At 40.8% G+C, this 18,798-nt stretch overlaps 1 protein-coding gene across 1 annotated transcript in view; it reads left to right on the forward strand.

Annotated features, from left to right (window-relative positions):
* Nucleotides 1–2,981: 2,981 nt before the first annotated feature.
* The window catches only part of ADAM17 (ADAM metallopeptidase domain 17), a 34,496-nt gene continuing 18,679 nt past the window's right edge, over nucleotides 2,982–18,798 (forward strand). The window contains exons 1-4 of the mRNA XM_057371489.1: nucleotides 2,982–3,238; nucleotides 15,230–15,362; nucleotides 16,833–16,966; nucleotides 17,885–17,973. Coding sequence (XP_057227472.1) covers nucleotides 3,004–3,238; nucleotides 15,230–15,362; nucleotides 16,833–16,966; nucleotides 17,885–17,973 — 591 coding nt within the window. The 5' untranslated portion in view covers nucleotides 2,982–3,003. The remainder of the gene's footprint in view (nucleotides 3,239–15,229; nucleotides 15,363–16,832; nucleotides 16,967–17,884; nucleotides 17,974–18,798) is intronic.

The raw sequence follows: 18,798 nt of genomic DNA on the forward strand, positions 1-18,798 counted from the left end.
ACTAAGTCAGATGACTTGGTGAAAGACAGACATGGAAGAGGACAGAGAAGAAAAAAGAGGTAAGGAAGAGAAGAATTACAGACATTTCAGAACTGGTATGCCCCAGGAGTCCAGAGCTCATTAATCAGCAAGAGGGAGAAGACAACCTCAGTAATCAGACCAAAGTATACTATTCTTCCACCTGTTAACTCTTGCAGAMTTGTTCTTGCTGTTAGGTCCCATCTTCTGTGGTATGAAACAAACATTAAGCCCTCCTTGTGTTGAGTAAACATGGATGATGTTTTGCTGTTGTTTTTTTCCCGTGTTTTGGAGATTACTTCACTTTGAGAAACGTCCAAGTGCTTTTAAAGAGTTTTTTTTTTTTTGCATATGATCATGAAAGTGGAAGAGACTTATGAACTCATTCATTCCATCCTTTTCCCAAAGTATGAACACTTCTTATAAGTCACTGCACTTCCCAGGACTTCGCCCAACAGATTCAAAAGCCACATGTAATATGAGTTTCAGTAATTCCCATGGGAAAATATGCAGCTTTATGAAGCCTACATCTCTCACATGGGTGGGGAGGAGCTCTGCTTATCTCTTYAGCTCAGAACCAAGATCAGGACTTTTTCCTCAGGGGATCATTTACTCTTCAAACATTCACAAAACAAAGGTAATCCACCATCTTCCTCCAGGGTGTGCCACAGAATCCACTTTCCTTTCCAAGCAAGCTACTAAACTGTATATTTTATGAATCACTCTGGGTAGTGGGTTTACCTCTTTTATCAAACACTTGTTCTTAAAGGAACCCTTCTGAACAGGGTGAGTTACCCAGCTAGCTGTCACTCCACATCTCYAGCTCTTATTATTAACACAGCGAAATACATTCACTGGCTATGTATATTAAATTCTTTTGTTTCTTTTTTTATTCAATGTGCTATACTTGTGCTGTTCCTCACCAAAACACACTATCTGCTGTTTCCCATTCATTTCAAATCATATCCCATCTATTTATCATATAATTGTTTAATCCCTACTCATGTTAATAAAATGGCTCAAATTCCTTACTGTGGGAAGGAAAGAACACATTTCCACATTTCCATTAATACTGAGTATCAACCCTCCAAAAGTGCTTTTGTACTGGACAAAAAATGATATACTTCTATAAACAAATTAAGATTTTTTTTAAAAAAATCACACTCAGACATATCATTAACCCATTGAGAGCAAATCRATTATTGTCATTAATGTGGAATAAACAATATTGCTAAACCAATAACGATTTTCATAATTACTAAATACTAATATGCTATTATTTAATAGCAATAGTCTAAACACTTTAATCTAACAACTCCCTTGTGATGGGCTCTGTCAAAACCCAAATCGGAGTTCTATAACCCTAAAAATATTTACAGGCAATCAACTTCTATTACTAAAGTGTCTTTTTGCAATAAGTAAATAGAAGAAACAAATGTAGTCAATGGGAAAATTCAAGTGATAAGAGAAAAAAAAACCTTTTAACCTGGCTTTCTGTATCTTCCTTCACAAGTTCCAAAATAGGARGAAATAGGATAGTCCATGTATCAATAAAAAATGAATCTGTATGAGACCTCTGAAGCCCAATACATGAGCTGAAAGTTGGGATAAATGGTTCACAATGATTCACAACAAAACAATGCTATTCCAAAACATTCCATCTAAAGTTCACGCAAAGACTTGTAGAAAGATCCTGCATATTAAATCACGTCTGATAAAATGGCAAATGGAAATTGGTGTTTAGAAATGCTATTTAYAACCTTCCAGAAATACTCACAAKGATRAGCACTTGTTTAGCTGTTATGAATCTGAAAAAAGGTCTTGAAAGCTGATGAAGTATTATCGACATGAAACTCCAACTGTACTCAGTGGAGGTCAAAAATTACGGAAAGTCACTAGAATCAAGACATAGGTAGAAGAAAATTATTTATTTTATACTTCAGAATGGCTTTACTGTGGAAAAAAACCCAAACTAACCAACAAACAAAACCAAAAACCAGAAAGCATTTTAGATTAAGCACAAACATGGAATAGTCACACACAAGGAAAGACTAACCAAAACATGACATTTTATTTGGGAAAAAAACCCCAATCAAATCTATAACTCAGAGGGCTACAATAGGTCTCATGAAAGACATCAAAGTCAAAAAATGCATAAACTCAGTAATAAGTAATTTTCAAGATAATCTGATATTATTTCAATAATCTTAGTGTACCAGGTGCCAGAAGCTGAAACCCACCAACCAATCTGGCTACAAAAACAATACCGAGAGATGATAAAGCCAAGGTGGAAAAGCCAAGAGAACTTCCTGAGTCTGTGTTCCTCTGGGGAATAGCRMTGCCAGAGGTGATCCTGCCCCTCTAYTCAGCCCTGGTGAGGCTGTGTCYRGAGTGCTGTGTCCAGTTCTGGGCTCCTCAGTACAGGAGATACACGAAGCTCCGGGAGTGGGCCCAGCAGAGACGATTAAAGGGCTGGAGCATCTCTCTTAGGAAGAAAGGCTGAGAGAGCTGGGCCTGTGCAGCCATGAGAGATGACTGAGAGGGGACCTCATCAATGTATTTAAGTATCTGAAGGGAGGATATCAAGAGAATGGAGCCAGACTCCTCTTGGTGGAGCCAAGCAATAGGACAAGAGGCAACGGGCAGAAAGGAATGCTCAAGAAGTTCTACTTAAACATGAGGAAGAACTTCACTGTGCATGTAACCAAGCACTGGAACGGGTTGTCCAGAGGCTGTATTGTCTCCCTCCCTGAGTATACTTAAGAACAGTCTGGATGCAATCTGTGTCATGTGGTCTAGGATGACCCTGCAGRAGCAGGGAGATTGGACCAGACGCTCCAGTGCAGCCCCTCGCACTCGGCCCCATCCAACCCCCTGCTCCGTTCCCCCATGAAGGCAGCACCCGCCGCCTCACGCCCTCACAGAGGAGCGAGCACCGCCCCTCGGCCCCGCCCCGCCCAAGATGGCGGCCCCGCCCGCCCCACAATGCCCCTGCGCAGCTGCCGCGCTTCCGGGTGCGGGCCCAGGAGGGCGGCGGGCCCGGCGCGGCGGGTGGAGGTGAAGCTGCCCCGAGCGGATGCGAGCGGGCGGGCGCGCAGTGCCGGAGGAAGCCGCGCCCGGACCATGAGACTTGGAGTGTGGCTGGTCCCGGCCCTGGTGCTGCTGTGGGGGCCGGGCGGGCTGGAGGCGCTGGGACACCCGCAGCGCCCGCAGCGCTACGGTGAGGGCAGGGCGCGACCACGGCAACGCGGAGCGGGGGAGACGGGAGGAGGGACAGACCACTGCGGCGGGGCGGGGGGAAGGCACGGCACCCCCTCTTCTGCCAGGGGTTAGTGATGGGGGATGTGTGGGGTGGGGCAGAGCACCTCTTTGCTGAAGGCATCGCTGATGGGCAGTGTTTGGGGTTTCTGTTCTCTGCGGGCAGGCGGGCAGACACCATTGTCTTCGTGCTCGTGGTCGGCTGAGGAGTTTGCCTCGCGGGAGTTTGCATTCTGTTAGGGCGGGATAACCACTGGATGGGCTGGCTAGGARGGGACCGCAGTGGGTCACCGGGTCCAGTCTCCTTGCTCCTGCAGGGTCATCCTGGAGCACATTCCACAGGATTGCATCCGAGCGGTTCTGGAATATCTCCAGTAAGGGAGACTGCACAACCACTCTGGGCAAAATCATCTAAATGGCTTTCCTTCATAGTCTGTTTGGAGAATCACCGTCAAAGAGAGCCCGAAGCCATTGGGGCCGAAAGTGACCTCTAGAAAAGCTTGACACGAAGAAGAGCCGCTGCTTTATTTAACTTCTGTAAACAGTTTTCCATCTAAGCTTTTGCTTTGCAATGAAGAAGTTACAGGCTTTTGTTCGAGAAGCAAAAGCTTGTCACTGAAATGGCAGATGGGCTCTTGCAAGAGGCAATGGCTGTGTCTTGCCCTTAAGACCCATATTATATATTATATATTTCTTGGATCCTTGTCTTTGCTCCATTTTTTTCTCCACTCTCTCCCATAGTTCTTCATAACTGGAGTAGCAAAATTTTTGTTTCTATTAAAAGCTTTGTCTCGCTTTTGCATGAAAAAAATTGAAAATCAAAGATACAGAAGTGACTTCGTTGTTAGTGTTGTTGCTTTCCTTGAGCCCATAACTATGCAGAATGGGGATTCACATGTGATAATGCTGACCTTCAAATGTATAACTGAACTGTCTAAAGACAGTCTCTGAACACTATTCCAGTGATTAATCACACAGAAATATTTGTCCAGTCTCTAGATGTTGAGGCCTCCAAGTCTTCTTTCTTGGCTTAGATCTCTCAGCACAKTTCCTGACAGGTATCCAGGCTGCACCTCTGACCTCCTGTCCTGCCCCTGAGGTGGCTTTGTGGTTCTGTGCACACCTCAGCAGTTTGTGGCTGCAGGAACCTGGGAAGGATGGGGCTCAGTGGTGGATGCTCCAGGAAGTGTAATAGAAACAAAACAAACATWGCATGTCCTTTCAACATCAGGCAGGTCAGGGAGATCCTGAACATCCTGGGCTGTTAGGATGCATTCATGCCTTCTAAAGGACCTGTCTGCTATGAGTTTGTGCAGTCTTTATCTGACAGTTTTTATGTTCTTGGCCCACGTAGCACTGTGCCTGGACTATGAGCTATTTCATTTTGTGAAATACTGCATGGAGGAAAACCTCATTTCTTTTGTTTCTAAACGTTGACCACTTCTGCTGTCAGAACTGGTCAATATGGAAGAATTATTCATTTTCTTCACACCTTTAGTGACTTACATACCTGTGTAATTCCTAAGATAATAATCTCTTTTTTACTAACTTATAATTTTTTTTAAAGTGAGAAAATATTAGTCTATATCATAATTCTTAGTATGAGAGGGAAAATCATGAGTTTATTGGTTACTTTTGTCTGTGTATTTTGTGTTGGATTTTTATTTATTTGAGTTGTATGATCAGGGCTGCAGGGCACTATTTGTAATGCAAAGGTAGCATATATTTGTAATGATGAATGCTTTTGATTTTGTTTCCTTTCTGAGTAGTTTTTGGCCTTTAATAGTCACTATTTTGTTTGTTGTCCAGTAAACTAACTTTATGAAAGTATTTTGTTAGGGAGCTTGAAAAATCAATGTGTGCTACATTGGCTGTTAACATTTATCCACACGCAATTCCTACTCTCTCAGAATGCTAGTATATAGGAGGCAGTGCTGCCCTAGCATCTTATTTAGCCACAGATCTAGTAACATACACTTTATTGTTCCTATTATCTGTTTGCCAGGTTGGGACATTGAAGATATTAGGCCCTTAGATGGTCCCTGGGGTGGAAGTTGGTCCGTTCAGGCCCCCTGCACTACACCAGTGGCGCTGTAGTCCCATACCAGTTCTATTTTTGCAGTGCTTTGTAACTCTTGGGTTAGTGCATTCATATCTTGTTGATTTATTGGTCATTTTCTAGACTTGTTGTAAAGCCCCTTTTCCTGAGCCTCGGACACAGGCCTTCACATACAYCCTATCACAACAAGCTTTTGGGGAACTTTAGTCTCCTCTGCGGTGAATGCTRAGGACAATGATTGCCTTACTCTTTGGTATTGGCCTTTAGCATCCATTCTCGGGGTTGTATTTGCAACTTACTTGTCTTAGAAGCCCCTTTGGTTATTTAGCTGTGTAGTTTTTTTCATAAAATAAAAAATATTTCAAGGATTAGCTTTATGCCTTTTACAAGCTGCTTTTGAAAATACCTTTGCCTATTTTGTTGGGGTTTTATGTTCATCTTTTGCTGGAGTTCTGTTCTCATCTTTACAGCTTGGTTCTCTAAATACCATTTTTTCCTTCTAATAAATTCAGTGCAATTATTTTGAAAGCTCTGTTTAACCACAGCTTGCTTTTTGGGAACTGAAATCAGATTTCTGGTGAGCAGTATCCTTAAGGAAGTTTCATAAATTAACATTTTGTGATYTCTATTAAGAACTTTCTTGCTTATTAGTTTTGAGTTCAGTTTTTCAAGGAGGAAAAAAATTATGCAGTGAAAAAAATAATGTGACAAAAAMTAGAATAAGTGATAACATGTAGGTAATTTTCCAGCTTTTTTTCAACTGAAGTAGTCTTAGGGTGTGGTGATCCAGGAGTCTAAACTGATCTAAAATGGGACTGCCACAATCCTGACCTCAGCTTTCTGATCCCTTCCCCATTCCTGTGAGCACATTCATGGAATGTGAGCTGTCTGGAAGCTAATCTCCTTATTTGTTTGTTTGGGTGTTTTGGTTTTGTTTTTTTTTTTTTTTTTTTTTTTTTTTTTTTTTTTTTTTTTTTTTTTTTTTTTTGTTTTTTTGTTTTTTTTTTTTTTTTGTGGTTGGGGTTTTTTGTTGATTTGGTTTTGTTTTATTTTCAGTAAAGGTTGTATTTTCTCTTTTATTCTGGAGCAGCTCACAGTGTGACTGTCCGAGCACCTGCCTCTTTGTTTTTGCAGGGTGGAAGTGGTTGTGTTCCAGATGAGGGTTGAAGGCAGGGTGGTATCCTGCTCAGTTTGTCTTTAGGTGTACTCTTTTTTAATGATGTTGACATCAGGGATTAATTTCTAGAGAAGTGGGACTCTACTAGTCAATACAATGACTGATACTATAGTTTGGCTCCTGGAAAATTAATGTCAACTCTTTCAGAACTGTTGTCATTTATCTCTGAAGATAACCTTTTATAGCTATAAAATATTTATGCTGTTTGTCTTGGAGTTAAGACATAACTGACTGGTAAAAGAGCTTAATGCACTTGAAAAGAATAACAATGCAAATACTCACCTTGGGTGTTGGGTAGGTGAATAGGTCACTGAATATATCTAAAGAAATGCTTGAATCTGAATACAGTAGTAMAAGTTGTGTGCTGCCACTAAGCAGCATGTGCCCAGGATTACCCCCAACAGTCTGGATTTAAAATACGTCTTATTATACTGTTGCCTCTTTTGAATGAGAGCTTTTTATCTGCTTTTAGGCAGAGAACTAAAATAAGRTAGTTGGTCCTATGCTGGGCAGATATTCTTTGAATCATGCATTGGGGGTCTTTTTCTACCTGACAAATTGCACGAATAAAATCTGAGGCAGGTAACCTGATTTTCACAATTTTTTTCTCCACACTGCAGAAATACCACAMAGAACTCAGAACCATTGTGTGAGCTGGAGAAATGACCTGTTAGAARTGGTTTGGTGAAAACCTACCTAATGCACACCAGAAGACTAGGATTTAGAAGTTGTTGACTGAAAAAGCAAATGGGAGTGCTGTTGATGAATAAACTAGGGGAGCTACCTCATGCAGAGGGCAGTATAAATTGATTCACAGTTTTGAATTATTCTTTGCACCCAGTGTGATAAAATGCAGGAATTCCAGAAGGCCAGGAATGTAACTGGCTGCCAAAGAGTTAAAGGATTGGAAGTTAGCTCAGTGTCAAGAATGTGCAGTGAGATAATCAATGACAAAAATCTTTATGCAAGATTAAATTTTGTCATGCTGGACTTTMGCTTCTGTTGAAGACTAAGGCAAGACCTAGGTGAGGGTCAAATGRTTCATTTCCATACCATCATCTGCCTTTTTGTTACTCTTCCCTACCCCATTTGGACATCCTTTGAAGCAAGATGACTGTTTTAAAGGGAGCTGGTTTTGCAGTTTGTCTCCAAAGGCTGAAGGTTGGGAATGTTTCTCACCATGCATCACATGGTGGAGAATTCAAAGACACACAATTCAAGGACCCAATGCCACAGCACAGCATCCCTGCCCAGGATGTGGCAGGATTGTTTCAAAATCTTTGCAGGAATTTTTTGATCCAGTATCTTTGTCTCCATATAAAAACAGCAAATGCTTGGTGTAGGTAGACATGGTTTTATTGAATGCAAACTATCTGTGTAATTTTTGTGTTGTGGATTAGCARTCTTTTCCGTGAAGTTACTTAATATCAAGGTTTTTAAGTACTTTTCTCAGGTTTGTTTTCATTTGTTCATATGAATTGGTCAATGTTTCCATTTACAACTGAAAGTTRTTGAAGTGTAATTTCTGAGGCAAGTACTCAAGATACTTGAGAATGTCARTGCTACATTAAATGCTAATTAGTAAGAATTACCTTCAACTATTGCAAGATTTTTGTAATGGGAACATAGTCCAATGCTCAGCGTGAGTTTGGTTTTCAGTAGTGCCAATTTGTTCTGACCTTTAAGCAGACAAAAAAATAAAATTCCTGTTTGCATTTGAGATTTGGTATGGTTTTGTTTTCCTCCCACTGTAAAAACTGACAACTTCACTGCTGCTGTACAGCAGTGAATGATGCTGTTAGCAGCAGTGACTCATCTCAGTTTCATGCTTCTGCCACTCTGGAATTTTTGTGTGCATGTGCAGAAGCCCCAGTGTGGATTTGTGCTCTGTGGTTGGAAGGGCCAAGCAAGGAAGCACAGCCAGCCATACTCTAACACTCTGGCACTCTGCCATTGCTTTAGGATTTAATCCTAAAAGTTGTTGTGTAGTTGAGTAGTTGGCAGAAATTTGTCTTTGAGATAGAAGTTTATATTTAACTTCTGTTATAAACAGTTTGATCCCCCTCCAGCTTTTTTATAAATTGGGAGTCTGAGTTTGCCTTTTTGCCAGGCCGATGATGGGAAGTCCTTTTCTGTGAAACCAAGAGCCAGGTTTCTGTAACAAAGAGCAGTTGATCTTGCTGTTGTGTGATTTTCATGTGCAGCACATGAACTTGCTTGTTTTGGGGRTGTCCTGCAATCCTCTCAATGGTTCTGATGGTCTTCCTGATGTCTTCTGCTCTTCCAGATGCATGTGATAGTGCTGCACATCTTTATGTCACTTGTGTCCTGCATCTCTTCACAATATCCAACCCTGTCTTCCTGTGCTGCCTTAATATGCATTATTTGTACTTTTTTTCCTCCTTCATATTTGCRTTTTTAACCTATGTAAGTGCATGGACTGGGAAGTTGGAAGGCAAGAGGGCTCTCTTATGAAGGGAGGTACCTACAGCTGCCACCCAGTGGATTTTGATCCATAATTAYTGAGGTGTTGAAGAAAAACATGATATCCCTTGGTTTCCTTTCTCAYCTTTTCAGGTTCTTACTGAAATAATAAAGTTGTGCCCTTCAGTACCTGTGATGTGCCTCGAATTTTGGAAGTTCATGTGTGAATGAGTCCAAAGTTGTATCCACAAGGAGAAGAAATGCAAGTGAAGAGATTGGTCTTACAAGTGTGGTCTAGACAGTGATCAGTCTCTGCAGAGAATCAGCTCCACTCAAACTTACTTTGTGRCACAGCATTTTGTGATGTGGTATCTTTGCACACTAGTGAGGCTTGCAGTTTTTGAGAGCCAGACAGATGATCTGTTTCCAGAGAACACTGCATCCTGTGACTGGGCAGTTTGTTCCTTCAGGATGTATTGAGAGCATGTGATTTGGGGGTGGGTTGTRTTGGGGTTTTTCGAGCATCGGGTCACATGATGCTGTTCTGGTGTAAGACAGGATGGCTGCATTGCCCTTGTTTCACTTTRATTATGAGGATGTTCGTTCAGTGGACTTCCTTATTTTTTATAATGTCAGTATTTGGCAGGATATTGCATTTTTCWTTCCTTCATAAAGTGATCTGCTATTAATAGGACTGACTGTGTTATTACACTGTATAAGTTTTGTTCCTCACTGGTCCTTATTTAAGACGTGATTAGTGAAGGAGATAATTTGCAAGGTTGGAAGTGTGTGAGGTAACATATAAGAGCCATTGTGGGTATTCAGCTGTATTGAAAAACCCCCAGAAACAGCAGCTTRATTATCTGTACAGCTTCTGCTAAACAGAATTTACACCCTTGAGGAAATATTCCCACTGCCCAGAAACAATTGTCTATTTTACTGTGGGATAAAAACTTCAGAGTAGTATACAGGTGCAGCTACATGAACAGGATTTTCCTGAGATGAGCTGAAGGGCATTTAAAGTAAGCKGTTACTTTTCCATGATATCCATCACTGGCATGTCTGAATGTGTGATAAGGAGAGAGTAGTTGCCCAGTGTGACTGCAGGAGAAGTGCCCTGTGGAGTAGTTGGTGGACAGTAAGGCAGCAGCATCCCTGCCCTCCCAGCACAAGGGCTGGGTAACCATACCCCGAGGCTTCGTCTGCTGCTGACTGAGTTTGGGCACCTGGTTTCCTCACGTGRTTTAACAAGTTTGGTGCAGCTGGGTTCGAGTCAAAAACATGCCTTCTAAAACATTCAGCAGTGCTGACATGGCCATTCGTACTAACAGGTTTGTCCAGAAATGTGCTCCAGAGTGTAAAYCTTTATCTTGTTATGGTTTATTAGAATGCTGACATGTATTTGGTACTTGCTTTGAACTTGTTTCTCACACAAGTTCTTCTGTTTACACGTTCTTGATGAGCAAAACAGCAGCCACTTCTACAGTGGAAACAAGTAAACATGATTTATCTAAACTGTTAAAAGCATGGGCTGTTTGTGTGGGATAAGTGTTTCAATTCACTTTGTTTTGTACTTTGGCACTGGCTCTGTACCAGATGTACTGGAGAAAGATGTAACAGCATGTGCAAGGAGCTGTTACAGAGCAGYTTCCCCTCAGATGAACCTTCTCAATGCATCCTCTTCATCAGCAGTCCCCTAAAAGCAGCATAAGCTGTTCAGAGAAGGTGCCCACAAACATTTAGGCATGACTGCATCACCTCCTGTCTGGCACAGACCATTGTGTGCCCAGTTGAAATACAAATATATTTGCCCTGGAATGGCACTGCAGCCAAATGATGTGGCTGTATTGCAGCCAGTGAGCGGCTGTTACCACAAACACAAGGGCAGCTGTTTTCTGTAGGGTGATGGAGCTGCTTTAGCTCTTGTGGTTCAGTTTGGAAAGACTCTGGTCTGTGTTTCCTGGTCTAAATACTGACTGAGACTCTGAATTATATTTCAAATGACTAGTTTGGTTACATCAATTAAAATATTTTAATGTACTAAGAGACCRTCTAAAACTAAATAGTAACAATAAAAAATATGGAGCCCTTCAACTCTTAGTCGCTCCTCAGCTGAATCAGAAAAATCATTACTAGTCAACTGCCCATAAGCTTTTGATAGGTGTTTGATACCCACTGGAAAYCAGCTTGAGATCAGAACCCAGATGTAGTTGATGAGTGCTGCATGAAATACAGCCTGGAGCCCTTTTTTCAGTCTTGGAGATGACAGTGATTTAACAGTCCCACAGCAAAATCCTCTGAGTGTGTTTGCAGTGCTTGTTCTAGGACTGCTCTGTGACAGCTTGTCTTCCCATTACAGTGCCTTTGACAGAAAAAAAAAGATTACTTCTCCTTTTATTCCCTTTGGGATGATTGGAGAAATAACTGTAACCATTCCTGTAAACACCACTGATTATCTTGTGGTCATTTTTAAATTCCAAAAGTAATGTTTTTTTTTAAATACTGGATCTTAAATTTTAGGTAGGGACATTTACTATCATGGGATAATTTTGAAGAGAGTTTTAAAAAATACTAATTATATCTTCTGGGTTAAAACTTCTTGCTTCTAGATAASCTAAACCTTTCCATAAATAATGCAGTATGAAAGAATGCTTATGAAATGTCTGACTTGCCACATTTACTTGTTGGTTTCCGGGCAATAGATGGGGCATGAGATCATGGGAATTTACTGTTGTGCTTATGAAAGCCAAGCTGGTTGGAGAAGGGTGACATTGGTATTTGAATTGCTAGCTGAGCGCTGAAAGAGAAACTTCTCTTGAAATACATGCAGTGCCTCCCACTCAGGGAGCTAAGCCATTGCCCACTGCATTCTTGAGCTCTGTGATGCTGGAGCAGGGTTTATTAAAATATACTTTCCTGTGTTGAGTCTCAAAGTCTAGTGCTAGGAGGCTTTTAGCCCAGAAACAAGGTGAGGGAAAAAGGAAAAGAGTGAAGAGTTGGTGAGTTCAAAGCTGGGGGTACAGGAGGATCACTGCTGTGGATTTCTTCTYGAGAGATTTGAGAAGCTGTCTTTGTCACTGATGTTCCTTCCCTGTCTCTTATAAGCCCAAGRTCTGTATGTTCTTGGGAGGTTTTCCTCCAGGACAGAAGTTAMAATGAGTTGAAAACTGGTGACAATAAATAAATACCTGGCATATCAGGATGCAATTAAGGTGTTCCCCAAAGACAGGAATGCAGAAATCTAGGAGGGTGTGGGAGGGAAGGAACTGCAAAAAAGTGGTTTGGGAAAATCTTAAGTCAGCTCAGGGCTGTTGAAGCCCATGGGAAATGACTCTTGGACGATAATGAAGTTAATGAGGAAGAAAAGCAGGAAGATTTTTAAACTTGAATAAAAAGTCAAGTATATGCTTTCTATGGCTCCCATCCACAGACTGCTGTAGAGTTGGACTCTGTACAGCTTTGTGTTTTATTTAAAATAATGAAAGCTCATCTTTTATGTTCAATAAGCCATGTCTATTAATTCATTTTCACAGTATGAGCATTTTACAGAAAAATTTTGATTTGAGTGTATTACCAATATATTTTTTCCACTTCTGTCTGATACCATAGTTAGTTAACAGATTATGTCTGGGAGCAGCATGTCTTAAGCCTCTACTTATGTTGTAAGTAAAATTAAAACAAATTTAGGAAGGGTAAGAGGAAATATGAACAAGTGCATTCTTGTTTCAGGGTTACAGGAACTGGGAGTGCCCTGTGTTTCATTTGTTGTTTCAATAGAATCATCTTACTCATCTTCATGAACTTTTTAGGTCTTGTTCTTACTACCCTTCCTGTGTCTCTCTGAGACATTTCCAGAAGGGTGTTTGTGTATATTAAGGTRGAGCAGGACTTGCCTACCAAATAAAAAAAACTGATTTTTTTAGCCGATGTCTCAGCTGAGACTTTTTTTTTTTTTTTTTTCTGGCCATAGCGACAGCTGAATCTTACTCTTTGGCATGGCTTTCCCTTGGTTCTGTACTTCAAAGGCAGAGGTCGAAAAGGACAGTAGAGTTTCGTAGCTGGGGTGGTACCTGTCGGGCAGACCTTGTTCTTGGCAGGTCCCTGAGCAGCGTGGCAGTGGTACCACACCTCTTGTTTCATGCCCTGCGTACCACACGCTTGGTCTCTATCATAAACCAATGTTTGATATCCTGTATATTAACATTCACTTTAACTGAGGAGTCAGCTCTAGCTGAGTGTGGTGAGAGAATCTCGAGTTTGATTRAAAGGATTCAGAACTAGACAGTTTAATGAGGACATTTTTTTTTTCAGAATTAGTTTCCCTGCCTTTCCCTACCCCCCTCCTAGGTAATTCTGGATGAGGACAGGTGACAGACCAAAAGCAATTAATTAGAACAGACTTTTTAAAGAAAAAGGGCTGTTTCAGGGGGAGTTAGGTATTTGCTCACTGTGTGGCTCCAGTGAACCAGCTCTGCAGCACATGGCAATTTAAGGATGAACACYCTGCCTGGCATGCAGCAGTGGGGCACATAAGGGAAAAGTCCCCACAACAGAAAGGATGATGATGGAAACTTGTCTTTGCATATAACCCGAAACACATGGTAATCAATTGCAGGTGCTCTCAGCCTGTGGGTTGTAAACAGAAATCAGGAAATTGCAACTGCGCTGCCCTTCCTGTGTTGCTCAAGGGCTGGGGAGGAGCAGCCGGGAGGGAGAGCCTGGGAACTGCTGCTCTGTGGCTCCTGCTGCTCAAGGAAGCGGCCGTGTCGCCTGTCCCTCACTTTGCTGTGGGTCTGGTGCAGGGTCAGGAGGGCTGGGGAGGGTCATCTTTGCTTCTGTGACTTCTTCACTTCAATGTGCACAAGCACAGTGTGCCTGTGTACTGCTGGTTAATTCTCCCACCCGCCCCCTCTCAAATGGAAAAACAAGATGCTTCCCTTGCCCTGCATGCATTCTTAAAACTTCCATGGGCTTTGGAGGCAGGGATTTGGGRGTAAATTATAGTACTGAGTGTCAGGTTTAAAAAACCCACATTATTTCAAGRGCTGTACTCATCTAGATTTCAAGTTGGCAATCTTGGTTTGTTGCACAAGAGCCAGTAAAACAACTTAYTAGTGATGCTGGTTACTTAAAAGTCCAATAAAACACATGGGGTGGCTTTGCTGAGTGGTGTAAGGTAGAGACCAGGGGCTGTGAAGGAATGCCATCTTCCTTAATGAAAAACCACTTTGSTAGCTACCAGGTCTAGTTTAGAAGCATGGCTGGAAATGGAGGGGAAAGAAATGGAATTTTTTAAATGAAGAATGTCTGAATGAGCACTTCTGTCTCTTGTAAAGCACATCTGGATCCTCACTTGATGTAGTGAAAGAGTGAACACTTCTGGCTGAAGAGRGCAATATGGGAGTAAGAGCCTCTGGTTAAGGCTGTAAATAGCAGCTGAGTCTGTCAGTGCTGGTGGGAGCCAAGGTGGTTGCTGGGTGTCTCACTGCGTGGTGGGTGTTCCAGAGAAAGAAACATGTGGATGAGTGCTTTGGTGAAGGAATGCCATAGGAAGCAGCAGGAAACTTTATCATCAAGAGCTAAACATYGTTGGCAGCTGTCATTGTGTATTTGTTGATGGTGAAAGCATCTGCAGAATATTGACCTGGATTTGTAATTTGTGTACTGCTCCCATAGAAATTCAGGCACTTGGTCTCCTTTCTCGGAACAAGTTTTCATGTTCTGAGTAGGAAAAGGGAGTTTTGCATGATGGAAGGTATTGGGACACTAGGGTATCTCCATGAGTTGCCTTGTTTGTTAGTTCTGATTGATTGTACTATGCAGATAACTGTTCTAGCTACTGTTGGGCAGAAAACTAATACATGCAGTCCCAATCTGCAGTTAATTTGGYATAAGTCTCCTAGGTTAAACTCTTTTCTTCCTCAGACTCATATGGGGACCAGCAGGTGAGGAGAGTAACGTCAGAGAAATGGGGCCATTCTCCCCCATTTGGGGGGCAGCCAGGCAGGACATTAGTTCTGCATTGTTGTGGCAGTGAAAATGTTGAGTTGGTTGCTCAGAAATGGTAGAAAAAATCAACCAAACTCTGTCTCTCTCACATTGTCTTGCCTCACACTGATTTCTACTTGCCTACGCAAAATAGGCCTTTACACAAATGTACCGTAGTTATCCGAAAAGTGGAGCAAACTGTGGTCTTGCTGTTGAAACAGGAGGCTCTGATTCGCTCTTTTTTTAATGTGTGCATTTGGATAAAAAGTATTTTGAGACTAAAACTTTCCTTGTTGGTCTTCCAGATGCAATTGAGTCCATGCTTTCAGACTATGACATCCTCTCCCAGTCTAGCATCCAGCAACACTCGCTGAAGAAGAGGGACCTCCAGCCTGAGACACACGTAGAGAGGGTCTTAAGTTTTTCAGCCTTGCAAAGGTAATTAAATCATCAGCAATGAAACAGTAAAACTTTCCTTSAGTTTGTGATGGATAATGTCCAGTTTCAAACCCAGAAATAGTTGTCTTGTTTTCTRTCATGACTGTCCAGTTCTTCTAGATTAGTGATCTGTGTGGTTGTATGATTTCAGAGAGGCTYAGAGGGAAGGGGTAAATAAGTTGTATTTTGTTGCTCTGATGGCTGAAGTGGCAGTGATTTGGGATTTCTTTTGCTTTATTCTTAGGTTTAGTTTCATGTGTATGATTTCCACTGATTGTGTTGAATCCCACTTATACCTCAATGTTGTCATACTTCTTGACTGTCCTCTGGTTCTTGAAAATCTCTTCAGTTTGGGAAGGCTGTGYGGTGTGTTGCCCAAGAGATTTACTGTGTGTTTATTTTCATGGAGGTTTAGTCCTMTTCTGACTGACTATAAATTTCCCATTAAATAAAATACTTACTTTAATCTTTCGTTTGCTTGTTTTGTTTTTGGTTTTTTTTGTTTTTGTTGTAAGATTGAAAATAAAAGCTCAGGTGAAAGGAGAAGGAAAAGTAGAAAGAAGCAGGCTTGAAGATTGCAGGGATTTTATTCTGAGAGTCAGAAAAGTGTCTTTCAGRTGTTTTAATGCTGAAATTGTTCATTCTGAAATGGGGAGCAGGGTGAGAATAACTCTTTGTGTTAAAAAATGTAGTTTGATTTCATCTGACATCTTTTGTCTTCTGTATTCTCATGTGCCTTCCCCTGTGTCATCTACAACTGTCATGCGAGTTAGGCATAATTTTTGCATCTCTGAATGTTTGGAAGGACAGTTTATAAGTTTGGAGGGGCAATTATACAAAGGTTAATGGGATCAGATGTCTGCCTGTCCCTAYTTTGCACTGTCTTGTGCACCCTGGCTTTATGTTGAGGTTGCAGTATTGCCAACAATGATTACAGAATAATTGCAGGGGAGCATGCCAGAAGTCTTTGACCCAAAGTCCACATAARCAAAGACCCCATGAGTCTTCTTTCAGAGAAGGCTGTCTGCTTACATCTTGGGATAGTGCTTAGTTTTTGTGACAATATATTGTAAAAAATGTACAGAGTTCAGATTTCTGTTTGTGGTCTTCTGCCTGTATTATGTCAGAAAATAAGAACTTTAAGATAATTTAAATTAGATGAAGAAATTTATTGATTTTTTCATTTATATAGTTAATAATGATTAGTTTTGCTTGACTGCAAATGGAGAAGGCACATCATGAGCAAACTGACTGTTTTGGATTTTGGGGGTTATTTTAATTTTTTTTTAAATTACACAACTGTGACTCTAAAATATTTACAGTTATCAATTACACAGTATGTGTCTWTGTAGCCTCTTATCAGAATTAGTGCTTTTTAACTTCTTTTGGGCCCTTAGTGAAATGGGGATTGAATGTATCTGTTTTGTGTATACTTTGCTTAAAAATAAATGTAAGTAAATTCTTTTACAGGCACTTTAAACTATACTTAACTGCAACTGCTGAACACTTTTCAGAAAAATTTCAAGCATTAATTGTGGATGGTGAAGGCAAGGAAAAGGAGTATCGCGTTCAATGGCAAGACTTTTTCACCGGACATGTCGTTGGTTAGTATGAGGTAGACTGTGGGTCAATGCTGAGAAGCCACAGCTTTGCTTGAGTCTCTTGGGCAGAGTAAATGGTGTATTTCCCTTATTTGCATCAGATATGGTTAGGATGAAGAAATAAATGTAATTCTTATCCCTTTGGGTTTTCTGGTTTTGTTTTTGTGGTGTGTTTGGGGATTTTTTTTTAGGTTTGGTGGGTGGTAGGGCTTATTTGAGCTATTGCATCAAGGTCCTAAGATAGGACTCTTGTRTTTAGTTTGGCAGAACACAAAGGTATAATTTACTTAAGCAGTGGCTTGCAAATTTTTTTTTTTTTCAAATGCTGATGGTAGCTTTAATTCCATCTGGAATGTAGGACTTGAATGTTCCTTGCCCCAGAACACAAAGCCAAGGTAGAGGTGATGCAGTGATGCCCAGACTGTTCAATTAAAAGACATAAAGATAGTTCTTTGCAGATTRCTTGTGTGTAAAGAAAGATACCATGCTTCACTTTCATGCAGTACTAAGGCTTCTCCTAAGTTGTTTTGATTTCTGTGTTGCTTTTGTGATGTGGTGAGTCTTTTCCACTGGAATGCAGGCTGACGCCGTGAAACTGCTGTCTGATAGTAGTTAGATGAATGCTGCTTTTGTTGGCAGAAATATTGTGTGTCCCATTGCTAATCCTCAGAGCCATCTCAACACTTTCTGCAAAATTATCTGTTAAATCTGAGTCTTGTTGACTATGACTGTTGAGAAGTTAAGACCTGGGGGAAGTGCTGATTACTTTCTTTTTTTTCTTCGAATTTAACAGTACAGAGATTGAGGAAGGTCATTTGTCATGAAGTTTAGAAACAATTAAAAACCCTCAACAAACAGTGTCTGTGCAGGAGCGTATGCAAACAAYTGAATTAATTTAATTCTTCCATGCTTATGTTAAAGGAGAGCATAATTCCAAGGTTGTGGCACATATTGGGGATGAAGATTTTACAGTGAGAATCAATACTGATGGTGAAGAATACAATATCGAGGTATGCTTTGCTGTGGAAAACTATATCCAGACAATCATCTTTTTTCCCTGTGGGTGTTCCTCTTTCTAGTTAGTTGTGCTGACACTTCTGTAGCTCAGACTGGATTTGGTGGTGATGTTTTTTTTGGGGTGAGTAGAGAGGAGGGAGAGAAATATGAAACCAATCTGGCTTGCAGATGTTGACTTTTATTAGTGAGTGACATTCTCTGACAGTTGCATGGTTTTGATACTTTAGGGAGAAGGTATGTTTTAAACAGGARAGGGTTTCAGAAACAGAAATGGATAATTAGTGATGATCATGACCTCTAACAAACTGTGGCAGTCTAAACAGAGTCAATGTCTGTGAAACCTTTTAAAACTTTGGCTTTGTTATGTCTTGGAGGTTTTCCCATTCATAGAGCTTCATTTGAAAAATCTGATATTTTATCTGAAAATCTGGTATTTTTCTGTACTCCCTTGTTTTTCAAAAACCATTTTTATTGCTTGTGTTGTTTTGAACTCTTGGTTAAAAAAAAACATATTCAACAAATGTATAATTAGAGACTGTCTAATGAGTTGTTCAGTGCAGTATATTCCCAGACACAAGCAGTATTAGAATGGCTGAATAACAGTAATTATGGCTGAGTGTTATATGGATATTGTAATTGTCTCCAAAACCAAGGATATGCAGAATTATGGGTAAACCTGAGAAATGTAGGCATGTTAAAATATAAATATGTGATCAGAATGCCCAAATCACTGTACTTGTGTTGTAACATTAAGAACACACAGTAGCTATTTGTGATATAAAGATTTTTGTGTTTGTGGTCCAGAGCAGCCAGCCCCC

This window comes from Malurus melanocephalus, unplaced genomic scaffold, assembly GCF_030028575.1.
Source record: "Malurus melanocephalus ecotype Western Australia unplaced genomic scaffold, MMel_1.1 scaffold_6, whole genome shotgun sequence".
Taxonomy (NCBI): domain Eukaryota; kingdom Metazoa; phylum Chordata; class Aves; order Passeriformes; family Maluridae; genus Malurus; species Malurus melanocephalus.